The 12,076-nt window shown below is 37.0% G+C and overlaps 2 protein-coding genes across 2 annotated transcripts; both read left to right on the top strand.

Annotated features, from left to right (window-relative positions):
- Positions 1-222: 222 nt before the first annotated feature.
- Positions 223-1,201, top strand: LOC133728069 (uncharacterized). Its single transcript, XM_062155485.1, has one exon. The coding sequence runs from the start codon at positions 454-456 to the stop codon at positions 1,012-1,014; it is 561 nt and encodes a 186-aa protein (XP_062011469.1). The 5' UTR covers positions 223-453; the 3' UTR covers positions 1,015-1,201.
- Positions 1,202-7,146: 5,945 nt separating this feature from the next.
- On the top strand, positions 7,147-9,622 carry LOC133728401 (uncharacterized). Its single transcript, XM_062155816.1, has 5 exons — positions 7,147-7,213; positions 7,300-7,634; positions 8,226-8,287; positions 8,370-8,931; positions 9,024-9,622. Exons 2-4 carry the CDS (start codon positions 7,395-7,397, stop codon positions 8,818-8,820), a joined length of 753 nt encoding a protein of 250 aa, XP_062011800.1. The 5' UTR covers positions 7,147-7,213; positions 7,300-7,394; the 3' UTR covers positions 8,821-8,931; positions 9,024-9,622.
- Positions 9,623-12,076: the final 2,454 nt, after the last annotated feature.

Genomic DNA, 12,076 nt, shown 5'->3' with positions numbered 1-12,076 from the left:
GGTAGAAAATGGGGTTTTACTCCTCTTTGATTTAGGGATAGCTAGCTATATATAGTCCTCTTCATCTTTAACTAGTAGAACATACTCATCCATCGATTTATTCACCATTAACATCAATTCTTCAAGATACTCCTTTACCCTCACAGATTGATTAAAGGAGGATTACTACTACTAGCTCCTACTACTACAGGTTACTGATTAAATCGCCATTTTTTCTTCTAATATCAGTTCTTCAAGCATGTCCGAAGGGAGGAATATATATATAGGAGCAAAGTATTTCAGTCACATAGACCACGGCAACCAATCCCGGAGGGTCATATTCAGATCAACCTATCTCTCTACAGGCAAAGCCGCGTCTGGCATGATGATCTTGCAAACTTCACGCATGATCGACGTAGCTTGGTACGTCAAAGAGGCAATTGGATCACTCCCGAATTCTTAACCGGAAGAGACATGCGCTGGCTACTTTTTGCGGGAGGTGTCCCACTAGAAGAACAGCCACCTATTCTTGAGAAAATAATTCAGTTTGCTCAAGTCCCCGAGCTGCCTATTTCTGTGGTAATAATACACACCCGTGTTTGCTCTTTCGGTAGTGTTGACTATCAGGATATCATTGATTTGGTTGCAAGAGAACCGATCGTTGTTAATTTACGTGCTTCCCCTACTCCTATCACTCCTACTGCGCATGCTTCTACAGTGTCCCTGCTAGGAACATATATGTCACTTCTTACTATTCCTGCATCTAGATCCTCGATTGAAGGTTTGAAGAAAGTGAGATTTGATAGTTTGGAAGAAGATGTTATCCGAGAGATTCCAACATGTGCCATTTGTATCAAAGACTTTGTAGAATGTGTTGATGAACTGATTACTAGTTTACCCTGCGCCCACCACTATCATGTAGATTGCATTGTCCAGTGGCTGAAGAGAGATCACACTTGTCCCTTGTGCCGATACCAAATGCCACCTGCGAGTATGGACGGGGACGGGGACGCAGTCGAGCCATCAAATCCCTAACAGAGGCTGTTGGAATCTCAAGTATGATGGGAGAGCTGATCCTTCCGAATGTATTTTATAGCAATTTAATTTCGTACTTGTTTGTTTTTCTTTTTATCAAATAAGATTTGCGTAGCAGCAGTCCCTAATTTTGGTTTCTTGTTTGGAATAAAATCCTTCTGATTTGCTGAAAGAAAAAGGAGTGTGTGTTGATGCGCATTTGGTTTCTAAACTATTTTTTCATCTTACAAAGTCTTCAACAATTTAATTTCCGGAGGTGCAATATGAAGTGGGAGATTGGAAAACCATTCAAAATTTATCTCATCCCAGAGGAAAGGTATTTCAATAGAAGCAAACTTAGTTCCATGGGACTTGATTTTGTTATGGTCTCCGCTGAAGTGGGAGATTGGAACCATTCGAAATTTATCTCATCCCAAGGGAAGGTATTTCAATAGATGCAAACTATAGTTCCATGGGACTTGATTTTGTTATGGTCTCCGTTGTGCTTAGACACTGAGGATGTCCAAATATATGAACTTCATTTGTTCTGTAACTACCATTTACTAGCTTGCCAAGCAATTCAACTCCTTGCTGCTACTTAGGTTCAGGCAATCCGGATACAACTAACACCTAGAGCCCCAATTCATATATGACATTAGTTGTGCTGATGTTGTGAGCTACAAGCAGTGAACTTTATCTGGAGTTAAATCTCCATAGGATAGTTTACGTCCTTTCGTAGTGATAAATCATACTAACAAACACACAAAAAAACAAAAATCGAGCAACAGATTACCACCAAACACACATTAATTTTGACGGGAGAAGAGTTAGAGAAGTTGAATTATATACCAATTCATGAACCTGTTCTTAATCCCTTTGTTATCCTTGATCTCCATATGAACCCAGCCCCACATGGGCCTATAATAGCAGCTTTGGAAATGGCACGATCAGACAGACAGACATGGCCAAACCGAGCGAACACTACCAGAGAGGAGCAGCATTTCTTTTTCTCCTCCTCCTCGGAGCTACGGTGAAAATTTAACAGAAAATTATACGTATACTAAACCTAACCTCAAAATCACTGTTCATTTAGCTTGTCTTTTAGCGAAATGAATAGTGACCTGACGGTTTTACCCTGCATTTGTTCTGATATTTTGCGTGGTTGCCCCCGAGACAGGTGTTACCAGCGTCGTGCGCCGGGTGGTTCTGAAAAAGGACATTTGTTTCCCTCGTCTGCATGATGCATGAAGAGAGAAGAGTACCTCCGCAGATGAAATTAGGATTTGCACGTCGCCGATCTTTGCACTTCTTCTCCTTCCTTTTTTTCTCTGAAAACAAAATAATGATATTCATGGCTGTTTGGATTTATTGGCTACCTGCATCTGACAATTCTTGGCAACATCAGCTCCTCAGCTGGTTGGCTATTGCTGGCAATACCAGTTTCTCACAATCTCAGGATTTTGTCTTTGATGCTATATGAATGTTTGATACTTTTTTTTTTTTTCCCGAAAGGAGAAGTAAATTGAAAAGTTTAATACTTTACTTTCATTGACTGTGGTAAATGGGGCTTTGTATCACCAATAAGGTTGTGTAGGTGGGAACTAGTTGCTATAAATTTACCTCTTCTGAGAGGGAAATAAGGATATTCTGTTAGTCTTTCTGGTTGCTTTATTCATATTTCTTTGTCATTGTAGTGATTGTACCTTATACACTCATTACATGGTTGTGGTTTTTGTTTACGAAGTCATTGATTGGAGATTCAAGGGACAAGCCATTCCTAAGGAGAGCTCTGAGAGGATTTTCCACAGTAATATGCCCAAATGTATGCAATGTCTACACCTGGAACTTACCGACTTAATTTTGTCCTCCTATATTATCATGTAAAGCATGCTCTATACATTATACATAGATCCCATTTCGCCAACTTTATATCACTCTGCCTTTCATATTCTTAGATTGTAATTTTGCTATGAGCGTGATATTGTAATCTATATCTACCGTTGCAAAGCCATTTAGTTTCTTAGTTGTGGCAATCTTTTTAACATCACATACCTCTTTTGAAACTGGAACCTTAAAAATGTCATTTGAATGTTTTTTCTTTTGTCAGGAAGGTTTCTTATCTGCTGTTGGGAGCTTGAAAGAGGTAAGCCATGCATGTCATTCTCTTATCTCAAGTACCTCTCTCTCTCTCTCTCTCTCTGTTAGAAACATCACCACTGTAAGAAAGGAAATGTTTTTTTTACTGTGATTAATAAGGTAGCAGTTGTCTGTTTACAAAGGTGCCGGTGGCATTCAAGCTCTCGTGAAAAGCAATGAAAGAAAATTAGCCGAAGAAGATGAGTCAATACTGATGGCCTCAGGAATCCCTTACACCATCATCAGGGCTGGTTTGTTACAAAACTCTCCACGTGGAACTCAAGGCTTTAGCTTTGAAAAGGTTAGTTGATGCCAAAGTTTTCTCCTTTTCTTTTTTTCCCCTCCCTGCAGCCATTAGAGATCTAACCGAACATATGTGGATCAATTATGCATAGTTTCTTCATGTCCTTTGTGAAATTCAAATCAGTCTGCTTTCTTTACATTGCTGTAATCTAATATACATGGGGAAAAATATGTGTTATCCACATTTTGTAGACAAGGCCTGAATTTTTGAGCAATTATAAGCAATCCTAGACGATGTCTGAATAGATCATTATGTAAAGTTTACTCATACGATACAAAAGTGCATTGGTCATAGGAGATTCTAGGTGTATTGCAAGGGCTCTTTGTTCAAATGAAAGAGAAACAGTCCACAGACAAGTAGCTGCTGAAACAGCAGACTTCACAAGATTCTGCTAAAAATCTTTTTTCAAAGGTTTGGGGCTGAGGATGTGACACGATAACTATTTTTGTAAAATTTTCTGCCACTGAAATTGAGAAGGATGTTAGTGCTGAGAAGCAGTTGGAAGAGATGGATCTATGACAGATAGTATGGAGTATATCTTCAACTTAGCAGACAGTTGAGATGTTGTCGTGGTTTGCTATTGAATGAGGTCATTTTTTGTTTTGTTTTTACTTTATCTTTCCTTCTAATATGCTATTAATTGGCAAAGAGATATTGTTGGAGTGGTTGCTCTAGTGTACATATGCATTGTTATGGTGATGTTTGCTGTTTTCAATTACATAACATATATAATCTATCTATGGGTGTGCCAAATGTGGATGTGATTACATACAGTATGTCATTTGGAACTTTTGTCATGCTGTTCATTCAGTACCACTGCTAGCTTTAGTGTCTGATTATGCTGTACGTAGATGTGAGGTTATTAATTTTTATTGGAATTTTGAGTACCTGTAGTAATGCCTTAAGTTGTCCTTAAGAACAGTTTCTCGGCAATTTGATTTAGTTCTGCTGGATTGGTCATTAAATTTGAGCTTCCATCTTAAGGCCGGTATCCAGCTATTTATGATTATACTGTCTATGATGCAATTCTTTTTGAGTTTCTATAGTTGCAAGTTTTTGTTATTCTAAAGTAATACTTGCTAAATTATGTGGGATGAGCATTCTCTTAGGTCTTAAGGGTCTACAACAATGGTGTAGAGAGGGAGTGATTATTGAAGTATCTTTTTCGACGCACTGATTGGGGTTCTTATTGCCTTGTGATCTGGAGAACAAGAAACATTACAAGAACTGCACCCTCCTATACTCCAATAGTGTAGGAGATGGTTTGAAACTTGAACAAAATCAGGCTATTTTCGTGATTCAAGTGCTACTGGACACCTTATATGATTACATTCATGTGATTTTCTCTCAATTCCTCTCTATCTCTTGTTCAATGATAATATCTTTCACATGAAATTTGGGCTATTCAGTTGGACATTACAAGGCTTATGAGGAGAAGGAATAGGTTAACACATTATCAGTGATTTTGGTCACGGCTTTCATGTTGTTATATATTTTCTCTTTATATCTAAAGTCTAATTTCAGGTCAGGATTTAACTTTCGATTCTATATCTGCAACATATCCATTGATCTTTGGTATTGTTCCTTAAGTGATCAGAGTGTCATTTATACTTTGATATTGGATCTTTTGGGGTTATATAGGTGGTGTACGAGTGTTTGATCATTTCTTCTTGAATTGTATGGCAAGCAGAATTTGTTAATTTCTTGTGTTACTGTGGACTTTATTATGGTAAAGTATATAACTGTAAAAGTAGCAATCATACCAGTTTCCTCATTTTTATTTGATTTCCCATCTGTCTTGATCGGTGTGACCTTGTTATATCTGCAAATGGGAAGACGGAGTAAATAACTTCTGTTTTGTTGAATCTCTCTCTACAGAAACAACAGTTGAAAGGTCAGTAATGGAATTGAATGCATCTCTCTCTATATATGTAGATATGGTATTTGCCACAAGTCTGAAAAGTGCATAAGTTTGATGCTTAGCTTAGACACACTCACACACCTGACACTAACATGTATGAATTGTAATTTGGAATCAGTTCCTGAGTTTAAACTTTAAACACAAAACTCAACCCTATACTCGTCTTCTTTTTAATGTGAGAAAAGTGTGCATATGCTTTCATAGGCTAAACACTTTGTTATACAAAGTTGTGACTGTGTAGAGAGCTTTGCTGTTCAATAGATTGTGTTACAATGATAATTCTCTCCCTAGGAAACTGATATTCTGTACTAATACAAGGAGCTCCCTTGTAGATTTGTTCACTTTGTGAGCACTTAAGAGAATGAGAGGCCTTGGAAGTTGAACAGGTGTACACTTTAGAATTCAAAGTATGCACCATGTCTATTGCCATGTCACTTGTTTTTATTCGATATTGCTCTGACCCAACTTTTGGCATAATTTCTCTCAAGATATAAATGACATTATTGTGATGCTAATGCGTATTGTTTCTCATATCAAATGTTATTGTAGAGTTTAGTTTCAAAAAGTCCTGGAGACACACAAAACTGTGCTGCAGAAAGAGCAAGGCTTTTGCTTGTGGATTTTGACATTGACAATTGCAATAATTAATATCATTTGCTGAATACTTTGGGCTTCATGCTTGATGTAAGTAGAATTTCCTTTTATGGTCATTATTAACTTCTACTTTTTTTTCTGTTTTCTGTATAAGTCGAGATGTAATCTATCAGGATATGGAAAATATTTTGCTTCAAGTCACTAGTGGGGTATGATAATGTTAAACTTATCAATGCTACATGAAGATACAAGGAACCACGGAAATGAAAGCATGAAACTAGGCATGGCTTGAAATTGAAGTGGCTGAAGTTGTGGATGGGGAAAAGTTGTGAAAACAAATAAAATTTAGAGAGGTGCAAACGACCTGTAAATTTTGTTAAAGAGTACATTTGTGTTTCTGTAATACACATTTGGTTTCTAAACTAAACAAATATGCAAGTGGAAATACACATTTAGTTTGATATGAAATTCAAAATCATTTTTCCTTTTATTTTTATTATAGCTAAGGATGAAATTAAAAATCATCAAACTTTTATTATTATAGCTAAGGATTTTTTTTGTTTTGTTTTTTGGTCTAATATTATAGCTAAGAATGAAATTAAAAATTACTCGTCCTTTCTCAAATCCTCAATGAGTAAGTTATTTTGTTCTGATCAATTTCAGCTCAATCGTGATATTCCGAAATACTAATGTACGATTGGTTATTGATGTGTGTCATCCTACAACGATAGCTCACTAAGGCCCCGTTTGGGATTGCTTCGCTTTTAAAAAAAATCAGCTTTTGTTCAAAATTTTAGATTTTAATGTGTTTGGTTAATAAATAAAAAGCAGCTTTAATTGAAAGTTACGGGTCACTGACAGCAGATTTTAGAAGCAGCCTAGAGGTTGCTTTTAGAATCTGTTGTGGATAAAAACACGTTTGGTAGTTGTTTTATGTACTGACAGCACTTTTAAAAATATTATTTACCAAACACGAAACTGTCGAAGTGATCATTTTCTCGAAATTTGTTGGAATCTGAGCTTTTAACACTGTTTCAAATGTTTGTCAAAGTGATCATTTTCTTTCATTTGCTTGAAATTTGTTGGAATATGAGCTGCTACTTGGGTTCCTGAATATGTGGTTTTGACGTTTTCTGTGTGATCTTTAAAATTGTGTATCTTTGTTCATTAAATGATGTTTTTTTTTAAAATGTGACAGGATTTAGAGTTAGGTGCTGAAATTTTCGCTAGAGGTACGGTGCAGTATAACTGGTTGTCAACGATAGGTATAAATTATTTTTATAATTTGTTTCTTCTTTTTTTTCTCATTAAGTTTTCAATAGGACTGATTTGTTTTTGACTTTGTGTATAGATTCTGGCATCCTCATGCATTCTGGGTTAAGTTGAATTGCAGCTCCTTTTGGGTCAAGTCAAGTTGTAAGGTTGGATTATGTGTCATTGCACGCGATGCTGATCGTTCTCTGGTCTTTTCTGAATGTGAGCTTGGGGTGGCCACATCGGCACCTGATGCAGAAGCAAAAGCATGCCTCATGGCTTTACGACTTGCCACAGAACGACTTGCAGGCCGACCATTTGTGCTTGAGTCTCACTTTTTCCGAACGCCCTTCACGACGTTCGAAGATTTGTTGGAATCTTTGTCGAAGTGATCATTTTCTCTCATTTACTCCAAATTTGTTGGAATCTGAGGTATTAACACTGGTTCAAATGTTTGTTAAAGTGATCATTTTCTTTTGTCTGCTTGAAATTCGAAGTGTTCATTTTCTTTCATTTGCTTGAAATTTGTTGTAATCTGAGCTATTAACACTGATTCAAATCTTTGTCGAAGTAATCTTTTTCTGTCATTTACTCGAAATTTGTTGGAATATGAGCTTTTAACACTGGTTTAAATGTTTGTCAGTGATCATTTTCTTTCATTTGGTTGAAATTTGTTGGAATATGAGCAGCTACTTGGGTTCCTGAATATGTGGTTTTGACGTTGTCTGTGTGATCTTTAAAATTGTGTGGCTTTGTTCATTAAATGATGTTTGTTTTTTTAAAATGTGATAGGTTTTAGAGTGATCATTTTCTCTCATTTACTCGAAATTTGTTGGAATATGAGCTTTTAACACTGGTTCAAATGTTTGTCAAAGTGATCATTTTCTTTCATTTGCTTGAAATTTGTTGGAATATGAGCTGCTACTTGGGTTCCTGAATATGTGGTTTTGACGTTTTCTGTGTGATCTTTAAAATTGTGTATCTTTGTTTATTAAATGATGTTTGTTTTTTAAAATGTTACAGGATTTAGAGTTAGGTGCTGAAATTTTCGCTGGAGGTGCAGTATCACTGGTTGTCAACGATATGTATAAATTATTTTTATAATTTGTTTCTTTTTTTCTCAATAATTTTTCAATAGGACTGATTTGTTTTTGCCTTTGTGTATAGATTCTGGAGTCCTCATGCATTCCAGGTTAAGTTGAATTGCAGCTCCTTTTGGGTCAAGTCAAGTTGTAAGGTTGGATTATGTGTCATTGCACGCGATGCTGATCGTTCTCTGGTCTTTTCTGAATGTGAGCTTGGGGTGGCCACATCGGCACCTGATGCAGAAGCAAAAGCGTGCCTCATGGCTTTACGACTTTCCACAAAACAACTTGCAGGCCGACCATTTGTGCTTGAGTCTCATTTTTTCCGAACGCCCTTCACGACGTTCGAAGATTTTGGCGCATCCTTGGCACCGTCGGTGGCTGGGTTAATCACCCGGTACCACCAGGAGAATATTCAATGGAGTAAGTGCGAAAGGTTTGAGAATCGAACTGCTTCAAGGATTGCCCTGCTTGCCTGTAAGGAGAAATTGGATGAAAATTGGAGAAATAGGCTTACTGTTGTCTATGAATGATTGAGAGTGAAGTTTTTTCTTGGTATATCAGACTTGTAGTATATCAGACCAGGATGTTGATGTTGATTCTAGTACTGTTGTACTTTATGCTGCTGTTTCTTCCGAATTGAGGTGAGTAAAACACTTCTTGTATTTTCTCCGCTTTGTTTAATTTTTATTTGTTTATAAATATTGATTGTGGTTTTCTTGTTTATTTTTTGTAGCCTTTGGCAACCCCTTGCTAAAGGATCTATCAAGATCAATTTTCATTCTGCATTTTCTAAAAGGAGTGGTGTAGGAATTGGTGGACTCTGTTCTCTGGTTCGGAATGATCATGGAGAGCTTATGGATGGTTTGGCTACCAGGGTGGTAGCAGGATTTCCATTCGATGCAGAAGTGAAGGCTGCGAAGCTTGCTTGTTCTCTTGCCTTGGATTATAAGAGTTTGAAGATCGAGTTCGAAGGTGGAAGTGAATTATTGACTAACCAAGTTGTTGGAAGAACGCTTCTGGATTCAAAGTGAACGCTTCGGGATGATATAAAGCTTAGCTTAGGAGAGCTCACTACTGGTAATTCCTGGTCCCATTGTGTGAAGACGGGCAATGTGGTGGCCTCCTACTTTTCATCCCGGTTGTGTGAAAGCGAATTTGTTGAAGGAGGGCAGTGGATGGTTGATCTTGAAGAGATTTTGAAGGAAGATATGAAGGTTGTTTCCGTAGGTGAGGTGTGAGTAGGCGTAGTAAATCGTATTTCCTCGACTCATTTAGGGCTTGTCCGGTAACGTTTTTAAAAATGATTTTTCAAAAACCGATTTTGAAAATGAAAACGAGAAAACAAGATTGGATTTTTGAGATCCGAAAATGTGTCCGGTAGTTTATTCTAAAAACAATTTAAAGACCTTCATATAATAGACCAAACAAATGCAAGAGCGACGTGAGAATATGGAAGAAGAGAGCACGTTCTTTTTTTTCTTTGTTTTGGAAAATATATCTCTGTGTTTTCTAAAATATGAGAATGAAAATGTTAAAACGTCTATTTGTCGTTTTCCTGTTTTACAAGTAAAATAAAAAATTATTTTCAATTTTTATTTTCTGCATTTTTGAAAACAGACCAACGAACGCATTTTCAAGCAATTTTCATTTTATAAAATGAAAAACATGACTTGAAAACGTTACCGAACGCCACCTAATCATTTCTTGTTTGTCTTTTGGTATTTGACTAGCATCTGCTTAACTGAAGCTTGGCCTTGCTGCTGGCATTTGTCTTCGTGTATTAATGTGCTTACTCCTTTTTTGGTCATGAATATGCACAAGATTAATGGCTCTCTAGCTATTCCATCCAATTTCTTAGTTAACTTGACCTCACATGCTGGGCGTTTTCGTCTTTCCACCGAAATCGAAACTTTCTCCGAAATTTCCTTAAATTTGAAGTATCGAAATCGAAACCGAAACCGAAATTTGAAACCTTGATCTTGATACAATAGTAAGTGATTGACAAATTTGAACCGGTTTTAACCAAGGACCAAAATATCGAGTTTCGAGGAAATTTCGATGGTCTCGGAAACGGAAATTTCGACGGAAATATCGAGGATATATCAATTTCGGTAAATAATCAAGAAAAATGATGGAAATTTTAAGTGAAACTTTTAGATATGATTATTTTATCAATTGTCTATTATATATAGAAAAAGACCTTGAATAAACCTTGTTATATAGTAATTTGTAATAATTTAAGATGAAACGGTAAACGCTGAATCGCCGATAACTCTGAAAATTTTTGAAATAAACATCTTTTTTTTTTTTGATAGCTGGAAACCCAATGGGAGGCTAGGCCATCACGCCTTATATACATTCTTTGTACATATCATACATTACACCTTGAATTACATGAGTAACTTAGAAGTTAGAACCATGTAGAAGACCTATGAGGTACAAAATCTTCACTATCTTCATCATCTCTATTTGTAGAGTCTGGAGATAACAGATCTGCACATCTTCCTGTACACCATTACAATTAGTAATGATAATTCAAAAATTAAATACGATTTTAAAACGAAACTTGAAAACCCCTGGCACAGGTAATTCGTCGAATCTCCGAAATCACATCAGAATCAACCCAAACTTCAAGAGTTTCACCAACTTAATTACTTTAGCATCCGAATGAAAAATAAGGACGATTCAACGATCGGATCTCCTCGAATTATAAATAAAAAATACGAAAATTCTGAAATTCCGATCGTTTTCAAAAGTTCACCAATCACCACAAATTCATATCAACACCTTCGTATCGCCAAGCTCGATCAAATAAGCCAAGGCAGAAGGCCAGAAGAGGCACATGCGCCGCCGAGTCAACCCCTAAATTGGATCACAAAACAGGTGCCGAAATGTTCCTCTCAACAACCCCTTCCATTCCTAAAACTACAACAAAATCCAACTAGAAGCCAAAAATTTGGAAATCACCTAAAAAAGAATCGGAAAAATCCTAGAATTTCAATTCTTCGATTCTGCCTCCTTGCTTTGAGTCGGCGCAAGATACTTAATTGAATGGTTGGAAAAAGAATGATCAGCTTCAAAACCCGACTAGTGGAGCCGCTTGAGGAGGCCGAGAAACCGAGAACTGATCGGAAGAAGAAAACGGGTCAGCCGAGAACTTAAACTCTTTGATTCATCGTTGCCGCCTATTGGTGGAGTTTGAAGCTGGAAATCGAATCGACGAGAAGAGGCGAACCGAATGGTGCAGGTCCGGCGGCCTGAGGTGGCGCTATGACGGAGGATTCGTCAGGTTTCTGGTTCGGGTCGAGTTGGGTTCACGAGTTTTACGGAGAGAAAAATGGTTAGCGGCGTGGGGTAAGTTTCTGAAAATGGAAACTTACCAAAGGTAAATGGGCTATTTTTAGTAAATTTTTCGGAACAATAATTTTTACGTTTTAGACCATAACTTTCTCATCGATTCCAACGTGCCACGTGTCCACGGTCTTAATTGAACGTCCTCTACAACTTTCATAAAGAAAATTTTCTTAAATGATGAACGAAACAAAAAGTCAACTTTTTAGTCCACTAAAAGTTCGAAACAAAAGTAAAAAGTAAGAATAGTTGTCGTCTACCGTCCAAATGACTAGTAAACCGGTAAATTAAGGTAAGGGACGTAACAATACTTTGGTACAAGCAATGCAGGATGAAAATGAAGGCTAGCCTACAGCCAAGAAGAGGGGGCGCCTGTTGGTATCAAAGAAAAAGAACCCCCCAAAGTAGAAGAAGCAATATGAGGAAGCTTGTCCT

Source organism: Rosa rugosa, chromosome 2 (genome assembly GCF_958449725.1).
Source record: "Rosa rugosa chromosome 2, drRosRugo1.1, whole genome shotgun sequence".
NCBI lineage: Eukaryota > Viridiplantae > Streptophyta > Magnoliopsida > Rosales > Rosaceae > Rosa > Rosa rugosa.
Note: the sequence above shows the minus strand (reverse complement) of the source record. Positions and strands in the feature narration are given on the sequence as shown.

Coding starts and splice junctions, on each gene's coding strand:
- LOC133728069 (XM_062155485.1), top strand. CDS start 454: ATGCGCTGGCTACTTTTTGCGGGAGGTGTCCCACTAGAAGAACAGCCA.
- LOC133728401 (XM_062155816.1), top strand. CDS start 7,395: ATGCTGATCGTTCTCTGGTCTTTTCTGAATGTGAGCTTGGGGTGGCCA. Junction 7,635..8,225: donor CAAATTTGTTGGAATCTGAG/GTATTAACACTG, acceptor AAAATGTTACAG/GATTTAGAGTTAGGTGCTGA. Junction 8,288..8,369: donor TCACTGGTTGTCAACGATAT/GTATAAATTATT, acceptor CTTTGTGTATAG/ATTCTGGAGTCCTCATGCAT.